This window comes from Ictidomys tridecemlineatus, unplaced genomic scaffold (genome assembly GCF_052094955.1).
Source record: "Ictidomys tridecemlineatus isolate mIctTri1 unplaced genomic scaffold, mIctTri1.hap1 Scaffold_66, whole genome shotgun sequence".
In the NCBI taxonomy this organism is placed as follows: Eukaryota; Metazoa; Chordata; class Mammalia; order Rodentia; family Sciuridae; genus Ictidomys; species Ictidomys tridecemlineatus.
In genome coordinates this window covers 1,151,771-1,178,255 of record NW_027524621.1, presented here as the reverse complement: position 1 = coordinate 1,178,255, position 26,485 = coordinate 1,151,771, and the positions used below count along the sequence as shown (strand labels likewise).

The 26,485-nt window shown below is 37.8% G+C and overlaps 2 protein-coding genes across 3 annotated transcripts in view; both read right to left on the bottom strand.

The window, feature by feature from the left end:
• Nucleotides 1-12,908, bottom strand: part of LOC144374355 (transport and Golgi organization protein 1 homolog) — a 79,223-nt gene extending 66,315 nt beyond the window's left edge. The window contains exon 1 of the mRNA XM_078037209.1: nucleotides 12,736-12,908. Within this exon, the coding sequence (XP_077893335.1) occupies nucleotide 12,736 (1 nt within the window). The 5' untranslated portion in view covers nucleotides 12,737-12,908. The remainder of the gene's footprint in view (nucleotides 1-12,735) is intronic.
• Nucleotides 1-26,485, bottom strand: part of LOC144374356 (uncharacterized) — a 234,268-nt gene that overhangs the window by 167,047 nt on the left and 40,736 nt on the right. Inside the window, exons 4-5 of one of the 2 annotated variants that reach the window (XM_078037210.1) lie at nucleotides 17,203-17,317; nucleotides 16,373-16,415 (exon numbers count right to left, since the gene is read on the bottom strand). The exons of the other annotated variant lie outside the window; for it this stretch is intronic. The gene's annotated coding sequence lies outside the window, so the exon portion shown is untranslated. Of the gene's footprint in view, nucleotides 1-16,372; nucleotides 16,416-17,202; nucleotides 17,318-26,485 lie in introns of those variants that run through there. 2 annotated transcript variants of the gene reach the window in all.

The window sequence follows — 26,485 nt, the reverse complement described above, 5'->3', positions numbered from 1 at the left end:
CCCTTCCTTCCTTCCTTCTTTCATTCTTTCCCCTCTCTCTCTCTCTCTCCCTCCCTCTCTCTCCTGTCTCTTCTCTCCCCTCCCCCCCCTCTCTTATTTCCCAGGCTGGCCTAAACTCCTAGGCTCAAGTAATCTTCCTGCCTCAGCTTTCTGAGTAGTTGTGACTGTTGGAGCACACCACGATGTCCAACAATAACACTTGCTTTTGTAAACAAAGTTTTATTAGAACACAGAAACTTATATTATTTACCCACAGTCTAGGCTGTTTTGTGCTACACTGGCACTTGAGTGGCAATGAAGACTTGCCTACAAAGTCTAATATATTTATTATCAGTCTCTTTTCAGGAAAAGTTTGTTGATCCCTGATTAGATTATAGATTAAAGTCAGCAGAATAAATATATAAACATTTCTTTTCTTACGACTAAAATTGGCTGTATGAAATGAGATAAATGATCTATTAATTGCCAAGATAAAAGTCTCTTCCCTATAGAAAGTGTGTATTCAGGACTAGAAATCTTGGCACTGTGTCATGTCAAATTAGGAAAAAACCTGGCAGTTCATTTTGATGAGACTTAAGAAATTTCTTTTCCAGGGCATTTTGAGGTTTATCTAAACTTTGTAGATAATACAGGGAAGAACATTTTAATCTGCAAATAGATTATGTTCATTATTAGTTTGTAATCATTTCACAACTATCATATAATATTAAAGCATCATAAGAGACTGCCTATCATAATAGAAACTTTTATGCCTCTAGCCATTAACATGTATTTTTCTAGTTATTGTAGACTCATACTTTTAAGTTAGTGCTATTGGTAAAATATATGATTATTTAAGTCTGATTGCCTTACTAATTTTGACCAGTTTATTTTTCAGATATCCATTTTGGGGTTTACTCTTTCAATTAATTTTTCGTTCCATGGACAATGAAATTGTTGTTGAGTATATAAGATGTTGCAGTTTCTATGTAAGTTGACCTAAGTGTCTCTACCACTATTGATGGGCAAAGATAAAAGTAAGTTAGTATTTTTACTTGAAACTGTAATAGATCTAATGTACTTGATTTGTTTTCCTGACACAAAAGAGTATAAAACTAGAAAAACTAAACATTTTCAGGTATTAATTTCAGACATGACTGTAGGCCTGGTGCACAAAACACAATTAGGGAGATGAAGCTCAAGTAAGATGGTGGTCATACTGAGTTAAGGAGAAAATTATCAAAGTGCAAGATTATCATAGTGGTTGGAATTTTGTGGACAAGAATGTCTGAGCTATTTATGGTGGGTGCAATGTAATTATGTGTATGTTAGAGAGAGAATACTAAAAGCCTGGAGGAAATTCATTTTTGATATGAATGTACCAGATGAGACTCTGTAAGGCTTAGCAGAGTTTGACTGCTATAAAGGAGACTGAAGATGATGCTAAATGGCAATGTTGGAAGAAATGGTTTCCAGCAGAGTCAGGTTGCAGCAGCTTCACTAATATATCAGGTACTTAATTAAGAGTTCAGGAATAAGCCTTAGCAAAAAGAACCACACACAAAAGAGCAATGGGAAAATGGTAGACCTAAATTTAAAATCAAAATTGATTCATGCTGAAAATGTATGTGGCAGCCAGAAAGGAAAAAGGAAAAGAAAGGTGTGTGTGTGTGAAAGGAATCTGACGACAATCAAAGGGAGGTCAGTAGAACAGAGGAAAGGGATCAGGGGAGAGAGGAAAGCAGGTAAAAGAGAAATACTCGAGAATGATATTGGCTAAGTTTTATCACTGTATTGTACATATGTATGAAAACATAACAACAAATCCCACCATTATGTACAAGTATAATACACCATGAAATATGGAAATAAAGAAAAATACCAAACCTAGTGAGGCGAGGTGGAATATGCTTATAATCCCAGTGACTCAGGTGGATGAAGCAAGAGGATCACGAGCTCAAAGCCAGCCTTAGTAAATCAAGGTGCTAAAGCAGCTCAGCAAGACCCTGTCTCTCAATAAAATACAAAACAGGTCTGGGGATGTGGCTCAGTAATTGAGTACCCTGAGTTCAATCTCTGGTACCAAATAATAATAATAATAATAATAATAATAATAATAATAATAATAATAATAATAATACCAAATCTAATATGATCAAAACAATTCACCAGTAATTAGCCTGCATGACACATAAAACAGAATATCCTTTATAAGAAGACAATATAATCCAGACTTCCTATGATGTATCATCTATAAATGACCAGAATATAATTAAAATTTTTTTTTTGGTACCAGGGATTGAACCCAGGGGTGCTTAACCATTGAGCCACAACCTCAGCCCTTTTTTTGCATTTTATTTAGATACAGGGTCTCATTGAGTTGCTAAGTGCATCCCTTAATTGCTGAGGCTAGCGTTGAACTCTTTTTTTTTTTTAACAATTTCAATTTTTAATAATGGAAACATTTTGCTATTCCAGAAAAAATTTCAGGGGAGAAAAATCTTCCCTATAAAAATAAACTCATCAAAATTATAAATATTATAACTTTTTTACTTCTGCAATTTAAAATGCTCCCCTGCAATACCACCCCTGCATATAACACCTTTCCTGTACCATCACATTTTGAAGAGAAAAGAGTATTACAGCAAAGCTCAGTTTTAATTTAACGTAACATTTGTAAAATGACTTTTTAAAATCTCTGGCCTTCAGAGCCTTTATTCTTATTTTACAACATTAAAAATGCTGCTGTAGTAACCAGTATTTTGGAGAGAACATCACTTTTCTAGAACCATGAACAGACAGAATTTTAATACAGTAACTTCCAAATTGTAACTTGTAGTACACATGACAGGGAGGTTTGGATAAACACAGAGGAGAATATGCCTATTTCAGACAATCTACTTCAAGTAAAAAAAAAAAAGAATTCACAGTTACCCAACAGCTAATACTTCAGGTTCTAACAGTGTCATGAATCTGAGAAACAAATGCTTCACAAACTATAGGCATATAGAATATCATTAAATTTTGCCAGAATGCAAAGAAGATAGAAAAATGAGAACCACAAGAGAAAATGTCACATATAAAAAAAGTTCCGTGAGCTGACCCAGATGTTAGGATTAGCAGAAAAAAAATTTAAAAAGTTTTTATAACTAATTTCAAGGAATTAAAGAAAAGCTTAATCATAATGAATAAGTAGATATGGGTGTCAACATATAAATGAAAAATTTCTTTTAAAAGAAATAAAAAGTATAGTATTTGAAATGAAAAATTCATGAAACAAATCTATCAACAGATTATATAGTGCAAAAACATCAAAAAGTTAACTTGGAGATAGACCAATAAAAATTATCTGGTCTAAAAATCAGAAAGAAAAAAATAGAGACTTGGTTACTATCATTACAAAGTGACCTAATATACATATAATTAGATTTCTAGAAGAATAGAGGCATAAATTGTACAGAAAAAATATTTAAGACAATGATGGCTAAAATTATCTCAAATTAACAAAAAAGATGTTAACAGATTTAGGAAACTCAGTGAATACTAAAGTTAGTTACAAAGCAAATCACATCTAGATGCATCAAAGTCAACTGTAAATAATCAATTAGGAGGAAAAAGGTCTTGAAGGCAATTAGAAAAAAGTGGTGTGTTACGCATAGGTAAAAATGACTAAAATGATAGCTGACTTCTTATCAGAAATGAGAGATTAAAGTTAACGGAAAGGTTTAAGGTGCTAGAAGACAAAAACTGCTAATCTAGGATAAGTACTCTTCAAAACTGAAAGTAGAATAGACATTTTCAAATAAATAAAAAGTAAGAAAATTTAATACCAATAGATCTCTACTATTAACAATGCTAAAAGAACCTCTTCAGGATAAAAGGAGATGATCCATCAGGTAGAAACAGATGCACTGTGTGTTTTAGTTCACTGTGTAATAAATTTAATGGTTTAAAATAAAAATTCTTTGTTATTTCTCCTTATTCTATGATTTGACTTTACATAACCTGATGGGTCCTTTGCTCTAGGTATTTATTAGTGCTTATGTGGTTTCCTTTAGCAGGGATTGTTTAACCAAAGGTAGAACTGACAAAATAGCTTTGTTTACATGTCTGCTAGCTCAACTGGTTGGGTCAGGCTTATCTCCTCAAATGCTTTTAGTCATTCAGTCATTCTAAAATTTTTTATTTGTTGATTAGATTTCTAGAGGATAAAAGTAGAAGGTATACACCTTCCCAAGGTGTTAGGTCTAGGATTGGCATGGCATCACTTTCACCAAAAATATATTTTGTTCATTAAAACAAGACAAAAGACCAGCCCAGACTCAGCTGGTGGGAAAATAGATATTACTTCATAATGAGAGAAGCAACATGATACAGGAATGTGGAGAATTTGGGGTAGATATTTTTAAAGACAATGCACCATAAACAGAAATGAAAAGTACTAGAAATACTAAAATGTAGGTAAATATAAAAGGCAATATGTATACATATTTATTCTTTTAATTTCTTGGAAACATGACTAAGGTAAAAAACATAGGGTATACAGCTGTAATATGTATGACGACAAAGCACAAAGGACTTGGGGAGATGTGAGAAAGTATCACAATTTAAATTATGAAAACTGTGATAAATTAAAGAATGCATTTCATAATTCCTGGAAACATTGCTAAAACAATAATGTAAAGCAATAAAGCTAAACGCTAATGGATAAATTAAATAAAATTTAATTTTTATTTAATGTAATTTTATTTAATTACATTAAATAAAAATATGAATAGAACGAAAACAAGAAATAGATAAAAATACATCATGAATAGTAAGCCAAGAAGAATGCAGAGGCTATACTAACATCAGATGATTTAATTCAAGATAAAGAGTTTTATAAGAGATAAGAAAGACATTTCATAATACCATAATGTGTTTTTAAGAACACAGAAACATGACACCATACAACCAAACATTTATATGCCCCAAATATATGAAAGCTGACAAAACTGAAGAGACAAATCTATACTTTGAATTTTTAACACCCTTTTAACAACTGATAGTAACACTATAAAAAAAATCACTAATGATACACAAGAGTCTGAACAAAACTATCAACCACCTTAATCTTATTGACATTGACTGACAATGCCCAACAACTCCAGAATATATATTCTTTTCTAGTCCTCATGGAAACTTGCAAGATAGGTTATATTCTTGGCAAAAAATTTTAAATATTGAATTTCAGTTTGTTTGCTGATCACAGTAGAAATAAATGGGGTATTCTTTAATAAAACTGGTCATTAAATAAAAGCCCTACAAATCATCAATAAACAGTGTTTTAGTTATCTATTGTTATATTTTTAAAAATTCCAAAATTTAGTGGCTTTAAAAAATAACCATTTGCCGGGAGTGGTGGTGCACACCTGTAATTCCAGTGGCTCAGGAGGCTGAGGTAGGAGGATTGAGAGTTCAAAGCCAGCCTCAGTAATGGCGAGGCACTAAGCAACTCAGTGATACCCTGTCTCTAAATAAAATACAAAATAGGGCTAGGGATGTGGCTCAGTGGTCGAGAGCCTCTGAGTTCAATCCCCACTACCAAACAAACAACCATTTTATTTCTCATAATTTTGTAAGTCAAGACTTTAACCAAGGTTCTGCTCCAGTGTCACCTAGGCTCACCCATACAGCACACGCCTGATTTAGACTACAAGGTCTGAGATGGCTTTGTATGTCCGGAACTAAGGTGCTGACTGTTGGCTTTATATAGTCTCCCTTTCCATGTGGTCTTTCATATGTCAGGGGCTTTCTTCAAATGGACTCTTCCTCCAGTAAGATAGCCTGAGCTTCTTTACAGTGTGGCACAGGGTACCACAGAGAAGAAAAAATGAGTTTGTGCCTTTAAAGGATACAGTCAGTCCTTCCTCAAGTCTCAATCTTGGGTAGGATCTTGGTCCATGCATTTTGGGGGAATTTATAGTTGGATGACATTTTAATCTACATTACTATGTGAAATGTCTTTGTTTTTATGATTTCATTTTTGCTACATTGTTCCTTTTCCATACAATTAACTACAATATAGGATAATCTATTAACGATAATGTCTCTTCAATTGGTTATGTGAAGCTTGCTCTATAATAATTTATATAGAAAGAACTTATGGGAATAATATTCTCTAAATGACAATTTCCTGATTTAAAAACATATAATTTGTAGCCAGTACAATAGTGCATGCCTATAATCCTAGCTACTCAGGAGGTTGACAAGTAGGAGAATCGTAAGTTTGAGGAGAGCCTGGGCAACTTGGTGAGACTCTGTCTCAAGAAAAATAAAAAAAAAAAAAACAAACATTAATGACTGCAGATGTAGCTCAGTGGTAGAGCACTCCTCAGTTCAATCCTCAGTGCTGGGGGTTAAAAAAGGTCATTCATCACCATACTAAGACACTCCTTAGAGAAAAGTAATTGCAAGAACATTGTTCTCCTTCCTTGGGATATGTTTTTTTTTTTTCCTAGATTGGAATCTAGAAAGCCTTTTGTGTGCTTTATGCTCTCATTATGGTTATGTGGCTTTTTAAATCTTGTTCATGCCATTGGATGTAATATCAGATTTTGGGGTTTTTTTGGTGGTGCTGGGGATTGAACCCAGAGCCTTGTGCATGTGAGGCAAGTACTCTTCCAACTAAGCTATATCCCCAGCCCCAGTGGATTTTTTTTTTGGAGGGGAATCTCTTCTCAACACATTTTGTGCCAGATTGTACTTGAGAAAGGGAAGTGATATGTACAGCATGGAACGATATTAGTTTCTGATTTTCCCACTTTTTAAAATCTTTTTTAAAAAATTATTTATTTTTAATTCTAATTTGTTATATATGACAGCAGAATGCATTATAATTCATATTACACATATGGTACACAATTTTTCATATCTCTGGTTGTATACATAGTCACATCAGTTGTGTCTTTTTTAGAGAGAGAGAGAGAGAGAGAGAGAGAGAGAGAGAGAGAGAGAGAGAGGAGGGAGGGGAGAGAGAGATTTTTAAATATTTATTTTTTAGTTCTCGGTGGACACAACATCTTTTTTTGTATGTGGTGTTGAGCATCGAACCCGGGCTGCATGCATGCCAGGCAAGCGCGCTACTGCTTGAGCCACATCCCCAGCCCCTAGTTGTGTCTTTATATGTGTACTTAGGGTAATGTTGGTAATCTCATTCCACTGTCTTTTCTATCTACTATTTAGATGTATTTGAGAACTTTAAGAAAAATCAGAAATACTCTTTCCTATTTTCATGAAATCATGAATTTTTAGCCATATAAAATCTGTCCTGATGGGTTTTGGTTATATTTTTATACCTCATGAAAAGAGAAGAAATGTTTGCCAGGACAAGCCTCTAAACTGGAAGCTAATAGCCATGTTATCTTGTGTGCTTTCTTCCTCCACATCATCACTTAGGTTTGAGTGAGGCCAAGAACTAATGACACAAAGAACAGAAGGAACTTTTCTTGTGATTACTGTATATTGTTTAAAGACAGCAAAGAATCAACTATTTGTAGCATTTTGAAAAATCCACATATAAATTTTTACTAGATTTTAAAATTTCTTCTTTGATACTCTGGTTCTACTCAAATGGTCCACTCTCAGAGGGGAAATTCAGAGAATCCTGGGAGAGTCATTATTTGTGAAGTCATAGTTATGAACAAAATCCTTTCTTGCAAAGACTTTCAAGCTGCCTCCCTTTAGCTTTCACTCATTAGTGCTGGTTGATACCTGATGCTATTTAAAAAAAATCTGATCCTTATCTCACACATCCCTCTCACAAATATTGTAGAAGTACATTGTGATCCCACGAATCTTTGTCCATGGCCATCTTTCCCAGAATTCCCCAACTGTCTCTCATTTCACAGGGTTTAATCAACCTCCTTCCATCCTATTTCATATAAAGTAATCAACATTCCTTATAAAAGCTAACAGCACTTGGGTCCCCAGAACAATCCTTGTTGAGAAGGAAAAAAAGAAATTCATGACCAAATAGTAGAGAAGGCAGCCGAGTCACTTAAAAGCTAAAATTGTAATAAAAGAGAAAAGAATGATCAAGGAACCAATTAAAAGACTATTCATGTATTTTTCTCCTAATAACCATCAGCCATGCTTCTGTTTGCACAGGACATTGGAAAGCGAAGCAAAATCCAAAGGACCACCAGGAAAAGTAACATCTTACTCCCCTAGTCCAGCTGCTGACCCCTCTCCACAATCTCTATTTGCAATGGAAATCTTACACCTTCTGGATGAGACAGAATGATGTAAATCGCTGGCCAAACAAATGAAAAGGCAGCAGCCTATTGTTAGTTCCTGCTTCACTTCCATTAACCAGTACTGGCTCAAGGGGCGGGCAACTCCATTTCCACCTTCAAAGGAGGAGTTGGGCGGGGCTAGGTTTTGCGCATGCTCCCAAGGCAGGTTTCTGGGCATGCTCACCTTACCATATAACTGTGCTTTTTAAAAAACTTGGCATTAAAGATAAAGCAACCTTACTTTATACTTAATTGTGAATGGGCTGCTCTAACTACTCCTCTTTCATATTCATTTGTTATTTTTAACCATGCTTTATGTCTTCACTCTGTTTCGAAGAGGCAGCTGGAGCCCACAGGTCTAGACCCTCATCTGGGTCCTGCCAGAGGAACCATCTACCACAAAGAGAATCAAGACAGTCATCGAAGACAACATTCCAAATTTTTATCCAAGTAGAGAATCCAACAGTTAAACTGTCTGCAAAAATGTAATTTTTTTTGTAGGTAGACTGAAATATATAATTATCTTTCTGAAAACACTGCAATTTTATTTTGTTCTAGTAAATAAAGTCAATCTAGATGAGTACAGAAAAGGGTGGAAACTTGGTACTAAGGTAATCAAATACAACTTAAAAATATGACCACACACATCTATTTTTTCTCTCACCCAAAACAGCTAAAGGACAATACACAGATTTCTAAAAAGATATATGAGGCAATGGTAGATGAAACAGTGCACGAATTCTTTGGAAGATAAAAAGTGGATAAAAAGAGGACAACAGATTCAAAAGAGCTGTGGAACCAAAACACTGGTATCTAGCTGGGGCTGACTGCAGGAACTGAAACCCTTTCAGTTCTCCAAAAACTCAGATGCACAAGCACAGGCACCACAGTATGGAGGAACTGAGAGGATCCGCACACCAAACACCAAGAGCATCATGTGCCCTCAGCTCCCTGTCTTTCCAATTTAAACCACCAATTTCACTGTAATGGTATAGGACTCGTCTTAGGATACAATGAGTTGTCCAGTGAAATCTTCAAATCTGACTCCCCCAGTGCAAAAGCTGGCTTGCCAACCAGTGCTGTTGGCATGAGGCCCAAAGGCCACCCACCAGTTCACAACAGAGCTGCCTGTCAGCTTTGGGGAATTTCACCAGCACGATGATCAGAGGACACCAGATGTTTCAGATAAACTGCTAACAAGAACGAGAGACTCCAAAAACAAAACTTTTAAAAAGAGGAGGAAGAAGGAAAAGCAAATAGAGGAAAAAGAGATAATACAGTGGGCAGGGTAACACTTTCTGAAAAGATATAATAAATATCCTCCCTGAGATATATTTTAAAAAGCTATAATAAATGTCCTCGGGGAGGATATTATATCCTTGAAATGGGAATAGGATACGATTAAAACAACAAGCTGAGAACAAGAAAAAGTTCTTGAAGAATATAAATTCCTTTTAAGAAGGGAATGTGTAGATCTTTCCATCTTCTAAGATCTTCTTTGATTTCTCTCTTTAGGGTTCTGTAGTTTTCATTGTATAGATCTTTGACTTCTTTCATTGATTTTCAAGTATCATTTTTTTTTTGAGGTTATTGTGAATGGAGTAGTTTTCCTCATTTCCTTCTCAGAGGCTTTGTCACTGATATACAGAAATACCTTTGATTTATGGGTATTGATTTATATCCTGCTCCTTTGCTGAATTCATTTACTATTTCTGGAAAGATCGACCTTGTTTTTGGATAGGCAGAATTAATATTATCAAAATGACCATACTACCAAAAGCGCTATATAGATTTAATGCAATTCCAATCAAAATCTCAATGGCATTCCTCATAGAAATAGAAAAAGCAATCATGAAATTCATCTGGAAAAATAAGAGACCCAGAATAGCTAAAGCAATCCTTAGCAAGAAAAGTGAAGCAGGGGGCATCACTATATCAGACCTTAAACTATACTACAGAGCAACAGTAACAAAAACAGCATGGTATTGACACCAAAACAGACTGGTAGACCAATGGTACACAACAGAGGATACAGAGACTAACCCACAAAACTACAATTATCTTATATTAGACAAAGGTACCAAAAACATGCACTAGAGAAAAGATAGCATCTTCAACAAATGGTGCTGGGAGAACTGGAAATCCATATGCAACAAAATGAAATTAAACCCCTATCTCTCACCATGCACAAAACTCAACTCAAAATGGATCAAGGACCTGGGAATAAAACCAGAGACTCTGCGTTTAATAGAAGAAAAAGTAGACCCTAATCTCCATCATGTGAGATTAGGCTCCAACTTCCTTAATAAGACTCTTTTGGTGCCAGAATTAAAATCAAGAATCAATAAATGGGATGGACTCAAACTAAAAAGTTTCTTTCTTCTCAGCAAAAGAAACAATCTGTGAGGTGAATAGAAAGCCTACATCTTGGGAGCAAATCTTTACCCCTCACACATCAGATATAGCACTAATCTCTAGGGTATATAAAAAACCTCAAAAGCTAAACACCAAAAAAAAAAAAAATAACCCAATCAATAAATGGGCCAAGGACCTGAACAGACACTTCTCAGAAGATAATATACAATCAGTCAACAAATAGATGAAAAAATGTTCATCATTACTAGCTATTGGAGAAATGCAAATCAAAACCACTCTAAGGTTTCATCTCACTCGTCAGAATGGCAGCTATTATGGATACAAACCACAATAAGTGTTGGTGAGGATGTGGGAGAAAAAGGCACTCATACACTGCTAATAGGACTGCAAATTGGTGCAGCCAATATGGAAAGCAGTATGGAGATAACTTGGAAAATTGAGAATGGAACCACCATCTGACCCAGCTGTCCATCTCCTCAATCTATATCCAAAGGACTTAAAAACAGTATACTACAGGACACAGATGCATCAATGTTTACAGCAGCACAATTCACAATAGCTAAACTGTGGGACCAACCTAGATGCCCTTCAATAGATGAATGGATTAAAAACTGTGGGGTGTGTGTGTGTATGTGTGTGTGTATGTATACACACATACACACACACACACACACACACATACAATGGAATATTACTCAGCAATAGAAGAAAATAAAATCATGGCATTTGCAGGTAAATGGATGGAGTTAGAAAAGATAATGATAAGTTAGCCAATCCCAAAAAATCAAATGCTGAATGTTTTATTTGATATAAGGAGGCTGATTCATAGTGGGATAGAGAGTGGGAGATGGGAGGAACAACAAGCTCTAGATAGGGCAGAGGGGTTGGAGGGGAAGGGAGGAGGCATGAGGTTATTAATGATGGTGGAATGTGATAATTATTATCCAAAGTACAGGTTTGAATACAGGAACTGGGTGTGAATATACTGTGTATACAATCAGAGATATGAAAAATTGTGCTCTATATGTATAAGAATTATAATGCTTTCTGCTGTCATATATGAATAAAAATTTTTAAAAAAGGTCAGTAAAACCCTCTCACACCAGCCCATATTGACTCCCTCTTGCTGATACAGGAGAACAGTCATTTTAAAAATAATCATGAGGAAAAACAAAAAACCCTTTCAAGTCTGAAATTCAAATATTTCAGAACAGAAAATGGACAAAAAGATAAATATTGGGGCTAGGGTTGTAGTTCAGTGGCAGAGTGCTTACTCAGCATGTGTGAGGCACTGGGCTCGATCCTTAGCCACCACATTAAAAAAAAATAAAATAAGGGCATGCTGTCTATCTACAACTATATATATATATATATATATATATATATATATATATAGAGAGAGAGAGAGAGAGAGAGAGAGAGAGAGAGAGAGAGAGGGGCCACCAAATTTGAGAAAAAAGAAAAAGGAAGAAAAAATGATCTCCTACACCTCATGGGTCTTTTTTTTTAATATGTATTTTTTTAGTTGAAGTTGGACACAATGCCTTTATTTTTACTTTTGTTTTTATGTGGTGCTGAGGATTGAACCCAGGCCCTTGCACGTGCGAGGTGAGTGCTCTACCGCTGAGCCACCACCCCAGCCCCCCACCTGATGGGTCTTAAACGACCTAAAGCACATAACATAGTCAGTACTGTTGATGAACACAATAAATGTCCATAAATATCAGTTGCAATTTAAAAAACATTCTACTATTGAGAAGAGGAATCACTGTGCAAAGCACCACCATAAAGATAGGAGGTTTACCAAATAAACTCCAGAGAAGATGTCTGCGTCAAGGGAGAAAAGGTTCAAATTTAATCCTTGAGACTGACAGGACCATAAACATTAATATCATCACTTGGATTCAAAGTCCAGCTTCAAGGGAACAAGGATTACTCTGGTAGTTCTTGGACCAGGAAGCCTTAAGAATGTCATCAGATGACTACAGGGCTGGGTAGGAAAGAAAGGTCCCAGAGCAGGACACAGGACTTCCTGTGGGGACGCATCTCACTCACACCCTACCTTGAGGTGATGAAGTCACTGGCTCACCTAACCCCAACTCACTTCCTTCCTCCTGTTCTCTGATCCCTCCTCCAGCTGCAGGCAGGGCATCAGAGGCCCACTGGCTATTCTCTGTCTCTCCCAGGATGGACTCCAGGTCTACCTCCTCCAGGGTGCTCCCCTCAGAGGACAGCAGTTTATCCAAGCCAAATTTCAGTATGTCACTCAACTTGAATGAAGAAAACGAGAGATCCAGTTAGTTCTCATGAAAACACAGATGAGGATGTGTGACTTGCTAAGTGTCTAAATGATACCAGGTAATTCTTTCCCTGATGGACTTTCTTCTCTTCCATCACAAATGACACCTGCCAGGCTGTTTTGAAGTTGGATGAGGAATAAGCAGAGAGGTGATAAATGATGATCAGAGATGTTGACTTTGACAATTATTTACAATACCAAAAAAAATTGGGGCCTCCAATTTTTTTGAGGAGTGGGGGCAGATAAAATGATTCCAGCATCTTCTATAGCACTTCTCACCAGCATTTTTTACAGGCACTTCCAGCAGTCCTGAGAGAACTCAGAGAACCTGTTGGCTACCTTCTTACCTCTCCCACTGCCAAACTCTTATAAAGAGAAGGTGCCACTGAATACCTCATCTCACCATGAGCTGCCACCTGTCCTTGCCAAGCCGCTTTGCTACTACAGTGGTTTATGGGATCCACTTTGGCAAAACCATAACCACCCTGATCACCAGACCCAAAAGCCCTTTCTCAATTTCAATCTCCCTGGATAGTCCTGCGGCACTCCCCATCCTGCCCTCTTGCTCCCCCTAGGGGATATACTCAGCCTACTTTCTATGGCTACAGGAACCAGAATCTTAGATAGTGTTACCTGGCTTTCATTTGCTACTTGCAACTCTCCACCTCCCTAAGTACTATCTCTTAGGAATTCTGAACCAATTGGGATCCACATCATGGGACTTCATTTTCATTTTGCCCTTTTAGATTTGGTTAATTATCTCTAGATTGCCTATTCTGTAACTTGGAAACTTTAGCTTGAAAATACCCGAGATGAAAACTATGACAAAAACTAAGCAAAACCATACCTGTTATATTTATATTTAACTTTGGTGTACATATATATAACCAAGCCAAATGGCTTTGGCATTTAGTACCCAAAACAGAAGAAAGCCAAGTATTTATGATGAGGCTCAGTCCATACTGGGACACTTCCCTCTTCCACTCCTTGGACTATGTCTCCTGGCTTCCCTCGCTACTGCTCACTCACAACATGTCATTAAGGAACTACCCATTTTTTAAATGAAAACCACTTTATTATAGTAACTAAGAGCATGTAGTTGGAAGTTAAAGAGTGCTCGGATTAGAGTCATGAATCTGATGTTTGGAAAATTTCTTAAGATGGAGGTAAAGACAACATCTATCTCATTTTTTTGTTATTCTTCTTCTAAAACAACTGGAAAAAGTGCACGTCACACAATGCTTAGCACACAGTACGCATTCAATAAGTGTTCACCGCATCTTTATCTGTTCTCTGTTTCTGTTGTGTTCTCCTTCTAAAACAAGGAACCTGCTTTCCTTTTTCAGGACTTCACTGCTCTATACTGCTTAGATTTATCAAACCAGAACCACGTCTTTTACTATTAGATTCTTTTAATAACTTAAAAAAATGTCCTGCTGTATTTTGAGACAAGGCAGTGAGTTATCACCCTTGTTCCTGGCAACCATAAATAACTCACAGTCTGGTGGGGAGGAAAGAATCAAGACAGAACCAGAGTGTGATTTCTTGCCATGGCTTGGGCAGGAAGTCCCACCGAGGTCCTCTCCACCAGCCCATAGTTTGTACTGGCCCCAGGATCTGGTCCCATGGCAGAGCTTTTGCCTGTGCATTTCACAATGATGTGCTAGCAGCCAATGCCACAGGGAAACCCCTGACTGAATGCCTGGAGCTCCCTCCACTGGTGAAGCATCTCCTATAACTCCTGATGCCTGTGCCTTCACAACAGCCCATGATGAGCTCCTCTCCCAAGGTCCTGTGAAGAAGTATATTTAGAAACCTACAGTGTACACGCACCTCTCTCTCAAGCTTTCACCTTCCATTTGAAATTGCCTCTTCAATAGTGTGAAAATAAAATGCACAGCCTGCCCGGCCACCATGACAGATGAGCATGCAGAAGACTCAAAACACAAAAGGCCAAAGACTCCAGTTACTCTCTAAGATAAACTAAAGTGAAGCAAACAAACAAAACCTAGGGTTCTTCTTTCGGGTTCTAGTACCCCCAAATCTGTGACCCTTTCCTGCAGGTGAGTGACTCCCTAACAAAAACAGCACCTTCCCTGTCTGCAATGCTGATGTGTAAAGATACAGATGTGAGAAAACTGCCATTTTTAAACTCATGCTTGGGCTAGTTGTAAATTTGATGATTCTGCTTGTAATACTGTGTAATTTTTTCCCTTTCATATACCTCTTGAATTTTTTGTTTGATAAGCTGATCCTTTTAAAGCCTGGTTTTTCTTGCAAATTTTTCTAATTCCTTTCTTTTCTGAGTCTCCCTCTAACAATAATGTATATTGATTTTTACTACAAATTCTGTTGACTAAAGCCTACATTATCTTCATCTTTCTAATTTCTATCCCTGTCTTCCTACTTTCTACTCTCATCTTTCAGGCTTAAAGGCTTAAAGCCATCTTGGAACTTGCTCTCTCTCACTGCCTGCCTCAAAACAATAGCCAACTCCTGTCATTTCTCTGCAGTTTCCTACAGCAGACTTTCCCACAGCTACTACCTTTTCTCAGACATTTATTACTCTCTTCATGCTTGAATCATACTAGATACTAGGGGTTGATCTCTCTGCATCTAATCCCTCAGAAGGACTTGGGGTATATTATAATATAGGTTCAATTTTATCTCAAAGGCTGCTGCTAAGGAATAACTCTAAACCTCCTACCAAAAGAGAGCTCTCTAGGATATTCTAAGCCAGCAATTGACTCCCATCTAATTTTTCCTTCTTCAACAAATTAACTCTAGTGCTTTCATCCCTATATCCTATGGCATAATTTTGAATTCCTAATCTTGTTCACTCATCTCTGAGTATGGAATGAGTACTGTAAGTCACCACTCAAAGCGTCTGGGATTAAGGAGGAGCTATGGAACTAATCATCACTGATTTAAAAAAAAAGGAAGAAAAAAAAAGAACTTAAACAAATTCTCTCTGAGGTAACTCGTGGCACACTCATCTTTAGAAGCCATAAAGAGATTAGATCCTTGATGTTCAGTTACATGCTCAAAGTCATACATCCAGTAAGGGATAAGATGTGAATTTCAATCCAAGTTAGATGGTTCATAGCTCATTCTTTTTATTCTATTTTCTCTGCCTTTAAATGCCACCCTCATTTTTAGCTTGTATGGCACCTTGCATGTAGTTAGGTACTGAGAGGGTAAGAATTAGGCCAATGAAAAAAATGTGTAATTTGCAACAATGGGTGGTTAATGCTGGTCCTTTTTATTTGCATTCTCATCCAAAGATAGTACTGGTTATAAATCATGAGACTCTAAAAGGAACACATTTTACCTGAAGGTCAGGATCAGCCAAAGGTTTCTGGGCTCCCAGAGTAAAATGGTCTCTTTCTATGATCGTGTTGGTGAGCTGCAGTTTGGAGGCTGCTTTCCTATAAACTATTTCTTCCACAGTGTCTCGGCCAATCAGCCGGATCACTTTCACAGCCCTGTACGGGAGTCAAATGAGAGCAGTGTTAGAAGACTGCAAAGCTGGGGAAAAAAGCATGCCAGGAAAATACACCCAAAAGGAAGCAAAACCAAATGCCACATTCAGGGAACAATGAAAAGGACACTGCTCATTGGGACCTGAGCATTTGTTAGAGAAATCTGGCCTCAACTTCTTCCTGAACTTTTCCCCAAAATAGAAAGAGGAAGGAAGATGAAGTGACCACTATTGGGCCTTCATCTGTAGCCAGGATAACCCGTGGCAGGCATGTTACCTCAAGTCAAAGGGTAGCTGAACACAACTTTGTTTCCTCTTTGTGATACTGGGAACCCAACCCAGGAGAGCTTTACCATGAAGTTATAATCCTAGCCTTAAAAAAAAAGTTTTGAGACAGGGTTTAGGTAAGTTGCAAGGTTGGCTTTAAACTTGATCTTCCTGCTTGAGTCTCCCATGCTGATAATGATTACAGGCATGTGCACCCACTGGCTTTAACTTCATTTTTAAACTGAATTAGGATCTAACGTGAGAAACATGAACTAAATAAATTCTAAGTTTCTTCTAATCATTTTAGAATTTAACTGTTCTTTTCAACAAAGTGAGTCTGAACTGATCATGGGACCACTGATCCCCCAACATTGCTCTACAAGCCAGCAGCACAACGGGGTTCAAACCTAGTGGACTCTAACTCCAACGTGGCGATGTTGTCAGCAATACACGGTCCACCTTCCTCCCCAATCCACAGCTGCAAGCCAACAGAGCAGAAAGGTGCCAATGACTAACTCACTCACTTGTTCTGGCCAATTCAGTGAGCTCTGGCAGCTGCCCGCAAGTCATTTTGAGGATTAAAATCACTGTCAGAAAAAATAACAGTATCTGCTGCTTTTAAGTTCATGCCAACTCCACCTGAAAACCATACAAAAAAGGAGCATGATCAGCAACACACAAATAAGGAACTAGAAAACACACAAGGCAGGACTGGGTCCTACTGAAAATCTGAAATCAGTCCAACTGACTGGTTTCATGCTTCAAACTGAAATTTCTGCCCCAAACTTCAGGTTTTGACCACCCTACAGTGGTCAAAAGTGCTACCTCACCTTTCATTGCATGAACTGGGAAAATTTAATTATCAAATATAACAGAATGAGAGGTAAGCAGAAGAAAAGGATGCTTAAGTTAATTGCATGAAGACATTTAATATTTGTTTGAAAACCTTGATTGGATTTTGCTTCAAACAGTCTGTGAATAAGGACACAAGTTCTTTCAGAAAACAGCTCCAAAAATAAGAGGTCTGGGGGCTGCAGTTGTAGCTCATACAATATGATAGGTCCTAGCTTAAGTAAGTTCTCTCGACTTTGTGATCTTTCATCCAATTTTAAAAAAATTACAGAAATGTCTTAGATGCCAAGGGCAAGGGTGGGAAAAAACAGAAGGTGTTAGACTCTACGGGGGAAAGGGGTAGATTCTCGACTTTCTTCAAAGGAATTCTCAAGAAATTTTATTCTAAGAAGAAACTAGGAAGAAAGGAGAAAAAGGCACAGGTGGAAAACAGTTTGATTTTTTTTCCTGAAAGGGTAGGTGTATCAGGAAGCCTATGGGCACACAGTTTCAGGGAAGGGAAGAACCAGTCTCACATCATACCATGGGAAGACGCTGAGAGCTAAGGTTCTAGAAGGAAACTAGAGAGTTCCCACTGGTCTTTGACTAGGTTCTGAACACACACCCATTTTCTCCTTATTTTTCCATTAAAATGGTGAAATGTTTCATTTGTAAATGGCAAACACAGTAAAATGTTTGCTTTGGCATATGAGGGAAGAAAACTTCATTTGACAAAGAAAAGAAAATACTTTGAAAATGCTTTGAGATTTAATTAGCAAGTGACCTCACTCAGCACAGCACAGTCATTTGTCAGAAGCTTCCCTGGCTGTCCTTCCTCACCCCATCGCCACCCCTCCAATGCACACACTCTGTGTTATAGTGTGTTTTATGTTACCGAAAGGGCTCTTATATATAAATGTTTCCTTTCAAATACAAATAACTCTGACATGGTTACAGATGTTTAGTTTCCAATTAGCAGTAACCCTACACTCAAGAATGCCCCTCCTTTTGCTCCTGACCTTTTGCAAATGATTTCCCAAAGGAATCTGGCATCCATACAGGAGAAAGAATGGAAAGTGGGAAAAGTGCCAGAACTTTCTGCTTTCAGATACCCTATACTAGGGTACTCTCTAAACCCCATAACCAGGTTAAAAAGCAAAACAGAACTGCTCGAAAGGTAATGTAATTGCCAAAGAAGAAAGAAGCCATTTTTAAAGTAATATTTAATTAAATGACATTAATTATAAAGCAATGATTAAATGTAATTTAAAATTTCCTTCTAGTACAAATTGTTTAAATGGAAGGTTAGATGATAGTTGGATTTACATATATATATACACTAAGCAAAAACACATTTCCAGGTTACCATTTTGCAAGCTATTGAGAGGAGGGAGCTGGAGTAGTGAGAAAATTTAGAACCTAGTGACTACCAGGATAAAAAATTGGAACATCTGGGTTTTCACTCTTGCTTTGGACACTGAGTTTTTTGAGTTGGCAAGTCCCAGTAACCTCTGAGTCTCAGTCCAGTTGAGAGGCGTGCAGTAATCTACATCCAGCCCTTTGATGTGCTCTCCAGGAAGCGCTCCAAGAAGGTGCTTTGGAAACACAAAATTGTTTCGATGCACTGTGCCCATGGCTTGCCAAGTGCTCACACTGCTGAACTGCTGGCCTCTAGGTAGCCCTAAAGAGAGATTTAAAATCATGGCGTAATTCTACACTGTTTTAAAAAGATATGATAATAAACTGATGACATGAAGACAAACAGGTTCTTTCTTTGTCCTCTATTAACAATGATGAGGAAGAGTTTCCAGCCTCTGTTTGTGCTGCACTGCTGGGGGTTGAACTCAGGACCTCACACCTGCCAGGCAAGTACCACTGAACTATATCTCCTGCCCATCTACAGCCTTTCTGAAAAAAATACCCTCCATCTCCCAGACTCCACTTCTTCTGTAAAGTAAAGCAAACAAATTGAGGTCTTGAAGGTCTTATAAACTTTTATCATTGTCTGAAAATCATTTCCTCAATAGCCCTGTGTGTACTCTAAGACTGTTCTGGGCATCTACAAAGCCTACAAGACATGCAGATACTAATGCCTTTCAACTTCTAGTCTCTCACTCCAATAAATTCATTCCATGTTCACTTTATGTATTTATTTAAGATGTGGTTTTGCTATGTTGCCCAGTTTGGCCTTGACCTTCTGGGCTCAAGTGATCCTCTTGCCTCTAGCTGGGAACACAGGCCTGTGCAACCACACCTGGCCCAATGTTCATTTTAATCACATATTTGTTATCCTGGCATTGTGTGACAAGAAAAATGATGTATTTTTAATTACAATACTTGTATTCTGCAATTGTATAGTTCTTGGCAGTTTATGAGATGCCTGTATACCTGTAATCTCTTTACTATGCAACATTCCTGTAGGACAAGAGGGAATTAACAGGTGAAAAATAAAATAAAACTCAGGAAGGTTAGGTAGACCCCCTGCCAGGATGTGTAAGCAGCAGTGCCCAGGACAGAATTGTGATCCATGGCTCCAAGGGAGAGTTCCTTGTCTACCCTAAGCTGTTGTTCACAACAGGAAGTTAAGGAAGCATAAAAGTATCTACCAGATATAAAAACACACGCTCATGCCAGAGGCAGTGGCACTCATCTATAATCCCAGCAGCTTGGGAGGCTGAGGCAGGAGGATCCAAGTTCAAAGCCAGCCTCATCAACAGCAAGGGACTAAGCAACTCAGTGAGACCCTGTCTCTAAATAAAATACAAAATAGGGCTGGGGATGTGACTCAGTGGTCGAGTGCCTCTGAGTTCAATCCACCTCCCCAAACACATACACACACATTCATTTACAAGAATATGGAAAATCTCCAAAAAAGTTCATTTTTTTATAAACATTTTCAGGATTATGAAAACACACTGGAGCCTAATATAAACTATGGACTTCCTCAAAAGAGAGACTTATGAACATGTATATGTACACACACACACACACACACACACACACACACACACACACACACTTTCCCATATAGTTTATCCAGGTCAAGAATCCCCAGATTCTTTGGCACACACTGGATGGCCACACAGTGTGGCAGTCAGGTGTGTGCTCTATTTCATGTGATATAAAAATGGAATTAGGACACTGCTCATGGGGAACCACTAGCTCAGGGAATACATGCTGGTCACAAATCTGTGGTACCCACAGAGACACACATGCTATGGAGAAGGATAACAAAGGGAAGTGGGAGAGAGAGTTGGAATGGCTTTCTGGAGGAGAGAGTACCAAGGTATATATCATCCTTCCAACCTTTGTACCTAACACTTCAGATACCAGGCAAGTTTAGAATGCAGTATTCTGAGCACAGGAGAACTATTCTGCCGATACCATTCTAATTTCCCCTTTCACAGGGCGCAGCGGAGTACTTATAAGGTGTTTCCCCTTGTACATTCACCCTTTGAATTGTTCCTTTCCTAAAGAATTCAAAGGTTAAGTGGCTGCAGAGCACCAAAAGTGTTTCTGCCCACCCAACCTATAGGGAGATCCGCTAAGTACCCACAGCAACCTCAGTCTTTGAAAGTCTTAGTTGGTTTCAGGCTCTAGCCAATATCCTCTTCGACTCTTCCTCACTAACATAATTATTAATGCTCCCCTGGTTCCTCCTTAATCCAAGACCCTACCTCCAGTGCTGAGCTTTGATTTTTAGGCTATACTCTCTATATAGTAGAGGTCCCCAAAGTTCAGATGATGATGGACAGGAGCCCCGACTTAATCAAAGTTAGCACTTTGGGAGCTGAGCTGAGTTCAAATAAGCTGTGTCTGACTATCCTCACGATACCTACTGAGGGAATTCAAATGCCTGACCATTAATATTTCTCATATGGTATGGCTGCCTGGTTTTGGAAAATGGTCACCCACTGGCAACCCACAATTGGGATTACCCTTTTGCTGAAGGTAGGGTAAGACTAAGCAGCCTCCTGGTCATACTGCTCATTTTGGTTTTTGTTTGTTTTTTAAAAAAAAACTTTCTTCCTATATTTATTTTGTCAAGCCAACTACCATTTAATCTGTAATTCCCTGAACACTTGCAATGAATGTCCTTTCACCCTTGCATCCTTGGGAAACATCTCATCTGAACTCTGCTAAGGAATGACCTCAGAGTCAATCACTGTGCAGGTACTGCACTTGAACAGTTGGCTTTCAGAGCAGGGGAGGAGTCATCTACCTTTCCCACAGTATCCCTCGGGCCATCATGTCTACTAGAATGAAATGATCTTGAGAGCAGAAACAGGATCTTCATAGAGCACACAGGACAGGAGTCAAGAACATGTTCTGGAATCCAGCATACCTAAGTTTAAATCCAAGTCCTACCACTTACTACTGTGTGACCCTGTACAAGCGAGTAAACTTTCTAAATTCTTCATATACCACATAGGGCCTTGTAAAAATTAAATGAGATAAAGCATGTAAAACACAATGCCTATCAGACAGTGATCAAAAAGTGGTAGCTATTATCAAATCTAGTAAGTGGAATAATGTGAAAACTTAAAACCTCCATTAACATATATACACTCTATTTTTCTCCAGTGTTCTGTATCAACAACTGTCCAGGAAACAGCCCTGCCTGTACCAAAGAGGCTCTTCATGCTTACTACACCTACCCTTCTCCCTCCTCACCAAATGAGCTGCAACAAGGGGCAGGAAGCTGGGGTTTCTTTGGCACCTACTGACTATTCTCTGGGTTCAGAGAACTCTGTGCTTTTAAAAGCATGTGTATATACATATACATGTATAAAAAAGAGAAATACTAAAAAAAATAAGTTTGTATCTAGTGAATGTGAAAAGGCAGTCATTCTCTGTGTTTTGGTACTATTAACCATGTTGCAATTCCAGGCATCCCTAAAACCATTCTCTGCATTCTTGGAGAATACAGCAATGGTCAAGGTTGCCAGATTCTCTACTTGTCCTTCCTAGACCCATTTTCAAGTCATCAAAAGATCTACCACCACCTGAACTAATTGCTCCTTTCCTGTAACTCAAAAAAGTTGCATTTACTGTAATTGTGCACTCTGCAAAGCTCATGAATTTCTTTATTTAAATATATTTCTTAGAAAAGCAGTGGGTTCAGAACTTTTCAAGTTTGATTTTCTAAAGTCCTTCATTTGGGTATTAAGGGGAAAGTAAGAACAGTAGAGAGTACTGAGCTAAAAACTGTACATCTCCAGAAGCCTGGGTGGAAAGCCTTCTAGATCTAACAAACAAAATAAAGCAAAAATTATTATGCTTTTGGGGCTGGGATTGTGTCTCAGTGGTAGAGCGTTTGCCTAGCACAGGCGGGACCTGGGTTCGATCCCCAGCACCACATAAAAATAAAGGCATTGTGTTGTGTCCATCTACACCTAAAAAAATAAATATTAAAAAACAAAACAAAACAAAAAAAAACTATTATGCTTTTGAGGTAGAATGTTTAGTGTAAATCTCTGGACCTACCAAGTAGCTCAAAAGTAATACTGCTCTTTAAAAATTAAGACTCTTCATCATGTTAAAACCTTTCTAAAGTATACTTTTATGGCAGTGACATTTTATGCTGACAATAATAAGCCATGATAGAATATTTTAAAACTTCAGTGCATGACCAATCGGGACAAGCTAAACAGCAGCCTGGGCCTTAGCAGATGCATGATTTTGAGGCCACCTTGACTCTGGCTCTCAGTTACCAAGGCTTTTGTCCAGGCTGATCTGCCACAGAATATAAATTCTAGGCTATGAAAATGGGAGCTGCCAGGAGCTGGGGAGTGGTTTCCATCACCTTGATATCTCTCTCTTTTTTAAAAATTAATTAATTTATTTTAATTGGATATATATGACAGAAGAATGCATTTGGATTCATTGTACACAATTGCAACACAACTTCACATTTCAATGGTTATACATAATGTAGCAAGAACTGGGCACAGCACTCAGCCACATAATGTGGCAAGGACACAAGGTCACAGAGATAATGGCTGCTAGCATTCATGCCATTCCTTTTAGTGCAAGAAAATAAAGTAAGGGAATTTTTCCACCAAAGAAAGGGAAAGGTTTACAGTGTGGTAGTTATTTTTAAAAGCTTTTGGAAGAATGTGTTTTAATTATTTAGAATTACAGCCAGGGACTGGGGGTGTAGCTCGGGAGGTAGAGCACTTGCCTAGTATGTGCAAGGCCATGGGTTTAATCCCCAGTATGGGGGCTGGATAAAAAGCCACAAAACAGAATTACAACCAGGTATAGTGAAACATACCTGTAATCCTATCTATTCAGGAGAATTATGCAGGAGGTTAGCAAATTCAAGAGCAGCTGAGGGAACATAGAGAAACCTGTCTCAAGCTCAGTGGAAGAGCACTTGCCTAGTATGCCAAGGCTCTGGTTTCAACCCCCAGTACCCACCCCACACACAGAAAATAGGAATTACTAACATTCCTTCTCCTCCTTCTTCTTCCTTTTTCTTTGTGCAGAATTGGGAATTGAACCCAGGGGCACTCTACCACTGAGCTGCATCCCCAACACTTTTTGTTGTGTTGTTATTGTTGTTTTGCAGTAAGGGAGATTGAACCCAGGTATGTCTTACCTCTGAGCTACTCCCCTGCTCCTTTTTACTTTATATTTTGAGACAAGATCTCACCAAATAGCCCAGGTTGGCCTTGTACTTGTGAACTTCCCACCTCAACCTCCAGAGATCCTGAGATTATAGGCATGTGCCTAGCATGATGCCCACTGTGTCAAATATTTCTTAAATAAATGAAAGGATGCATAATTTCTGTATATTAATCCCTTATTACTTATTCTTATCAAAACAGAGATGAAGTATGAAAATTATGTTTCATTTAAATTTTTCATCATTTTTTGCCTAGACAACAACAAATGCAATTTTGAAAATAAATCCATTGGTTATCATGGGGTGATACTTTTAAGTATTTTATCCCACTTTTATACTCAGATAAACCCTATACAACAAGTACACAACATTATATAAATATATGTTGGTTTTTCACTTTAGTGGGAACATGTACAAAATGATGAGTCCAAATAAAACATAACCACAACCAAATAAAAGGCCTTATACTGATTTCTTTCTGTCATGACTGTGGATGTGGAATCCTTTACAAGCAATTTAGCCCACTAATTCCAATGGTTAGAATTCGTATTTGCAGACCCCATTCACAATGAATTGACAGCCTAAATATGTTTTCTACCAATCCAATTAGTCTTTAACAAAACAAAGTCTTACAGCTTTATAAAGTACTACCTTTTAAAAGGCAAATCAGTCACAGGACTTTGAGCCAAAGGCATCCATCAAATTGTAATCTTTCTTCAAAATATAGAACCCATATCATACTGGGCTAGGTTCCACAAAGGATTTGGCAATGTCCCCTGCTGTCCTCTATCATCATTGATCACTTCAGGTCAAATTACCCTTCAGTCACTTGAAGTATCATATTTATTTAGAGAGAAGTTCAAAATGCCTGAATAAAAATCTTTAATATTTTTAATGACAAGCAAAGATAAACATAGGTCAGAATCTTCATGGGCTTAGGAAAAAATAATAAGTCATCAGCTTTAAGGGACTATTTTGGTCATGTGAAACCTTCTCATGAAGCAGAAACACATGGTTTCCTTTGTGTCTCTTTTAAGTGAGATTACTTTTGCAACATCTTAAAATTAAAATATTAGTATCTAACAATGTAGCCAGAGGCAAGTTACATAATGTCCTCTCATATTCCCTTCTGTAAAAGGTTATTTTAGGAGAAGTGATCTCTACAGTTTCCTTCAATAACAAGATCCTATAAATCAATGGGCATTTAAACAGTCCAGGCAGATGGCTATCTTTTTTATTATTATTATTCTCACATATCTTCATGGTCTCTCTTGACTTTTTCCATTGCTTAATCTCATAATAATATTGATGCTGATAATAAAAATTTTATGCCTAACACTAACCATACTCAATCTCCTTATAGTTGGAGCCAACATCCTCCAGTTTGGGCAATCTGTGGAGTTGGAGAACAAATGACCAGTGTTTTCTACATACAGGAAAATCTTTCATTAGCTCTACTGAAATCCTGTCATTAAAGCACCCCTGACTCTTCCCATCCAAGGGCCACAACAACCCAAGTCCTTTAATCACAGAAAACCTCCTCTCTAGAATCTAGTTAATTATTTTACCTCTACAGAGAGTTGAATTAATCTGTCCAATACCATCAGCAAAAACAATGATTGGTGCTACTGCTGGATGAGAGAAATTTGAGCATTTCTTTTAATATGATTGCTCTGTAGAGATTGCAACTGTTTTTGCTGAAGTTAATTAATGCCCCGAATGACCTTCCTCATATTTCATAGCAACACTTCAAGCTAAAATCAGAAAGAATGACTTTTTAAAAATTATAAAGTACAGGAAAAGCCTTGAAAAATCCCAAGAAATTGCACTTTTTTTTTGCCTGGATAAAATAGCACAAAAGAGCAAGGGATACTAAGATGTTAGCAAGAGACCCATCCCAGGGAAGATATCTTCTCTCAAATGAAAACTTCAGTTAGGTAAACTGAGTCATACTTCTGCATGCCTACAGTATCCCAAATAGACTACAGCCAGCCCTTTTTAAAATAAGTCCAGGGAAAGTTTTACATCCTCCTTTGGTTGACCCATGCCCATGTTTAGACTGCCACAGTCAAAAAGTACTTCCTTCTGTGTAAGTAGACTCCTTCTTGCTATAATTTAATTTTGTTTTTCTGGTTCTACATGCCAGAGAAATAAATGAATCTATGCCTAAAAGACTTGGTCCCAGAATACACTCGAAATAACAAAACAAACAACCCAGTTAAAAAAAAATGGGTCAGGGGCTGGGGATGTAGTTCAAGCAGTAGCATGCTCACCTGGCATGCGTGCGGCCCGGGTTCAATCCTCAGCACCACATACCAACAAAGATGTTGTGTCCACCGAGAACT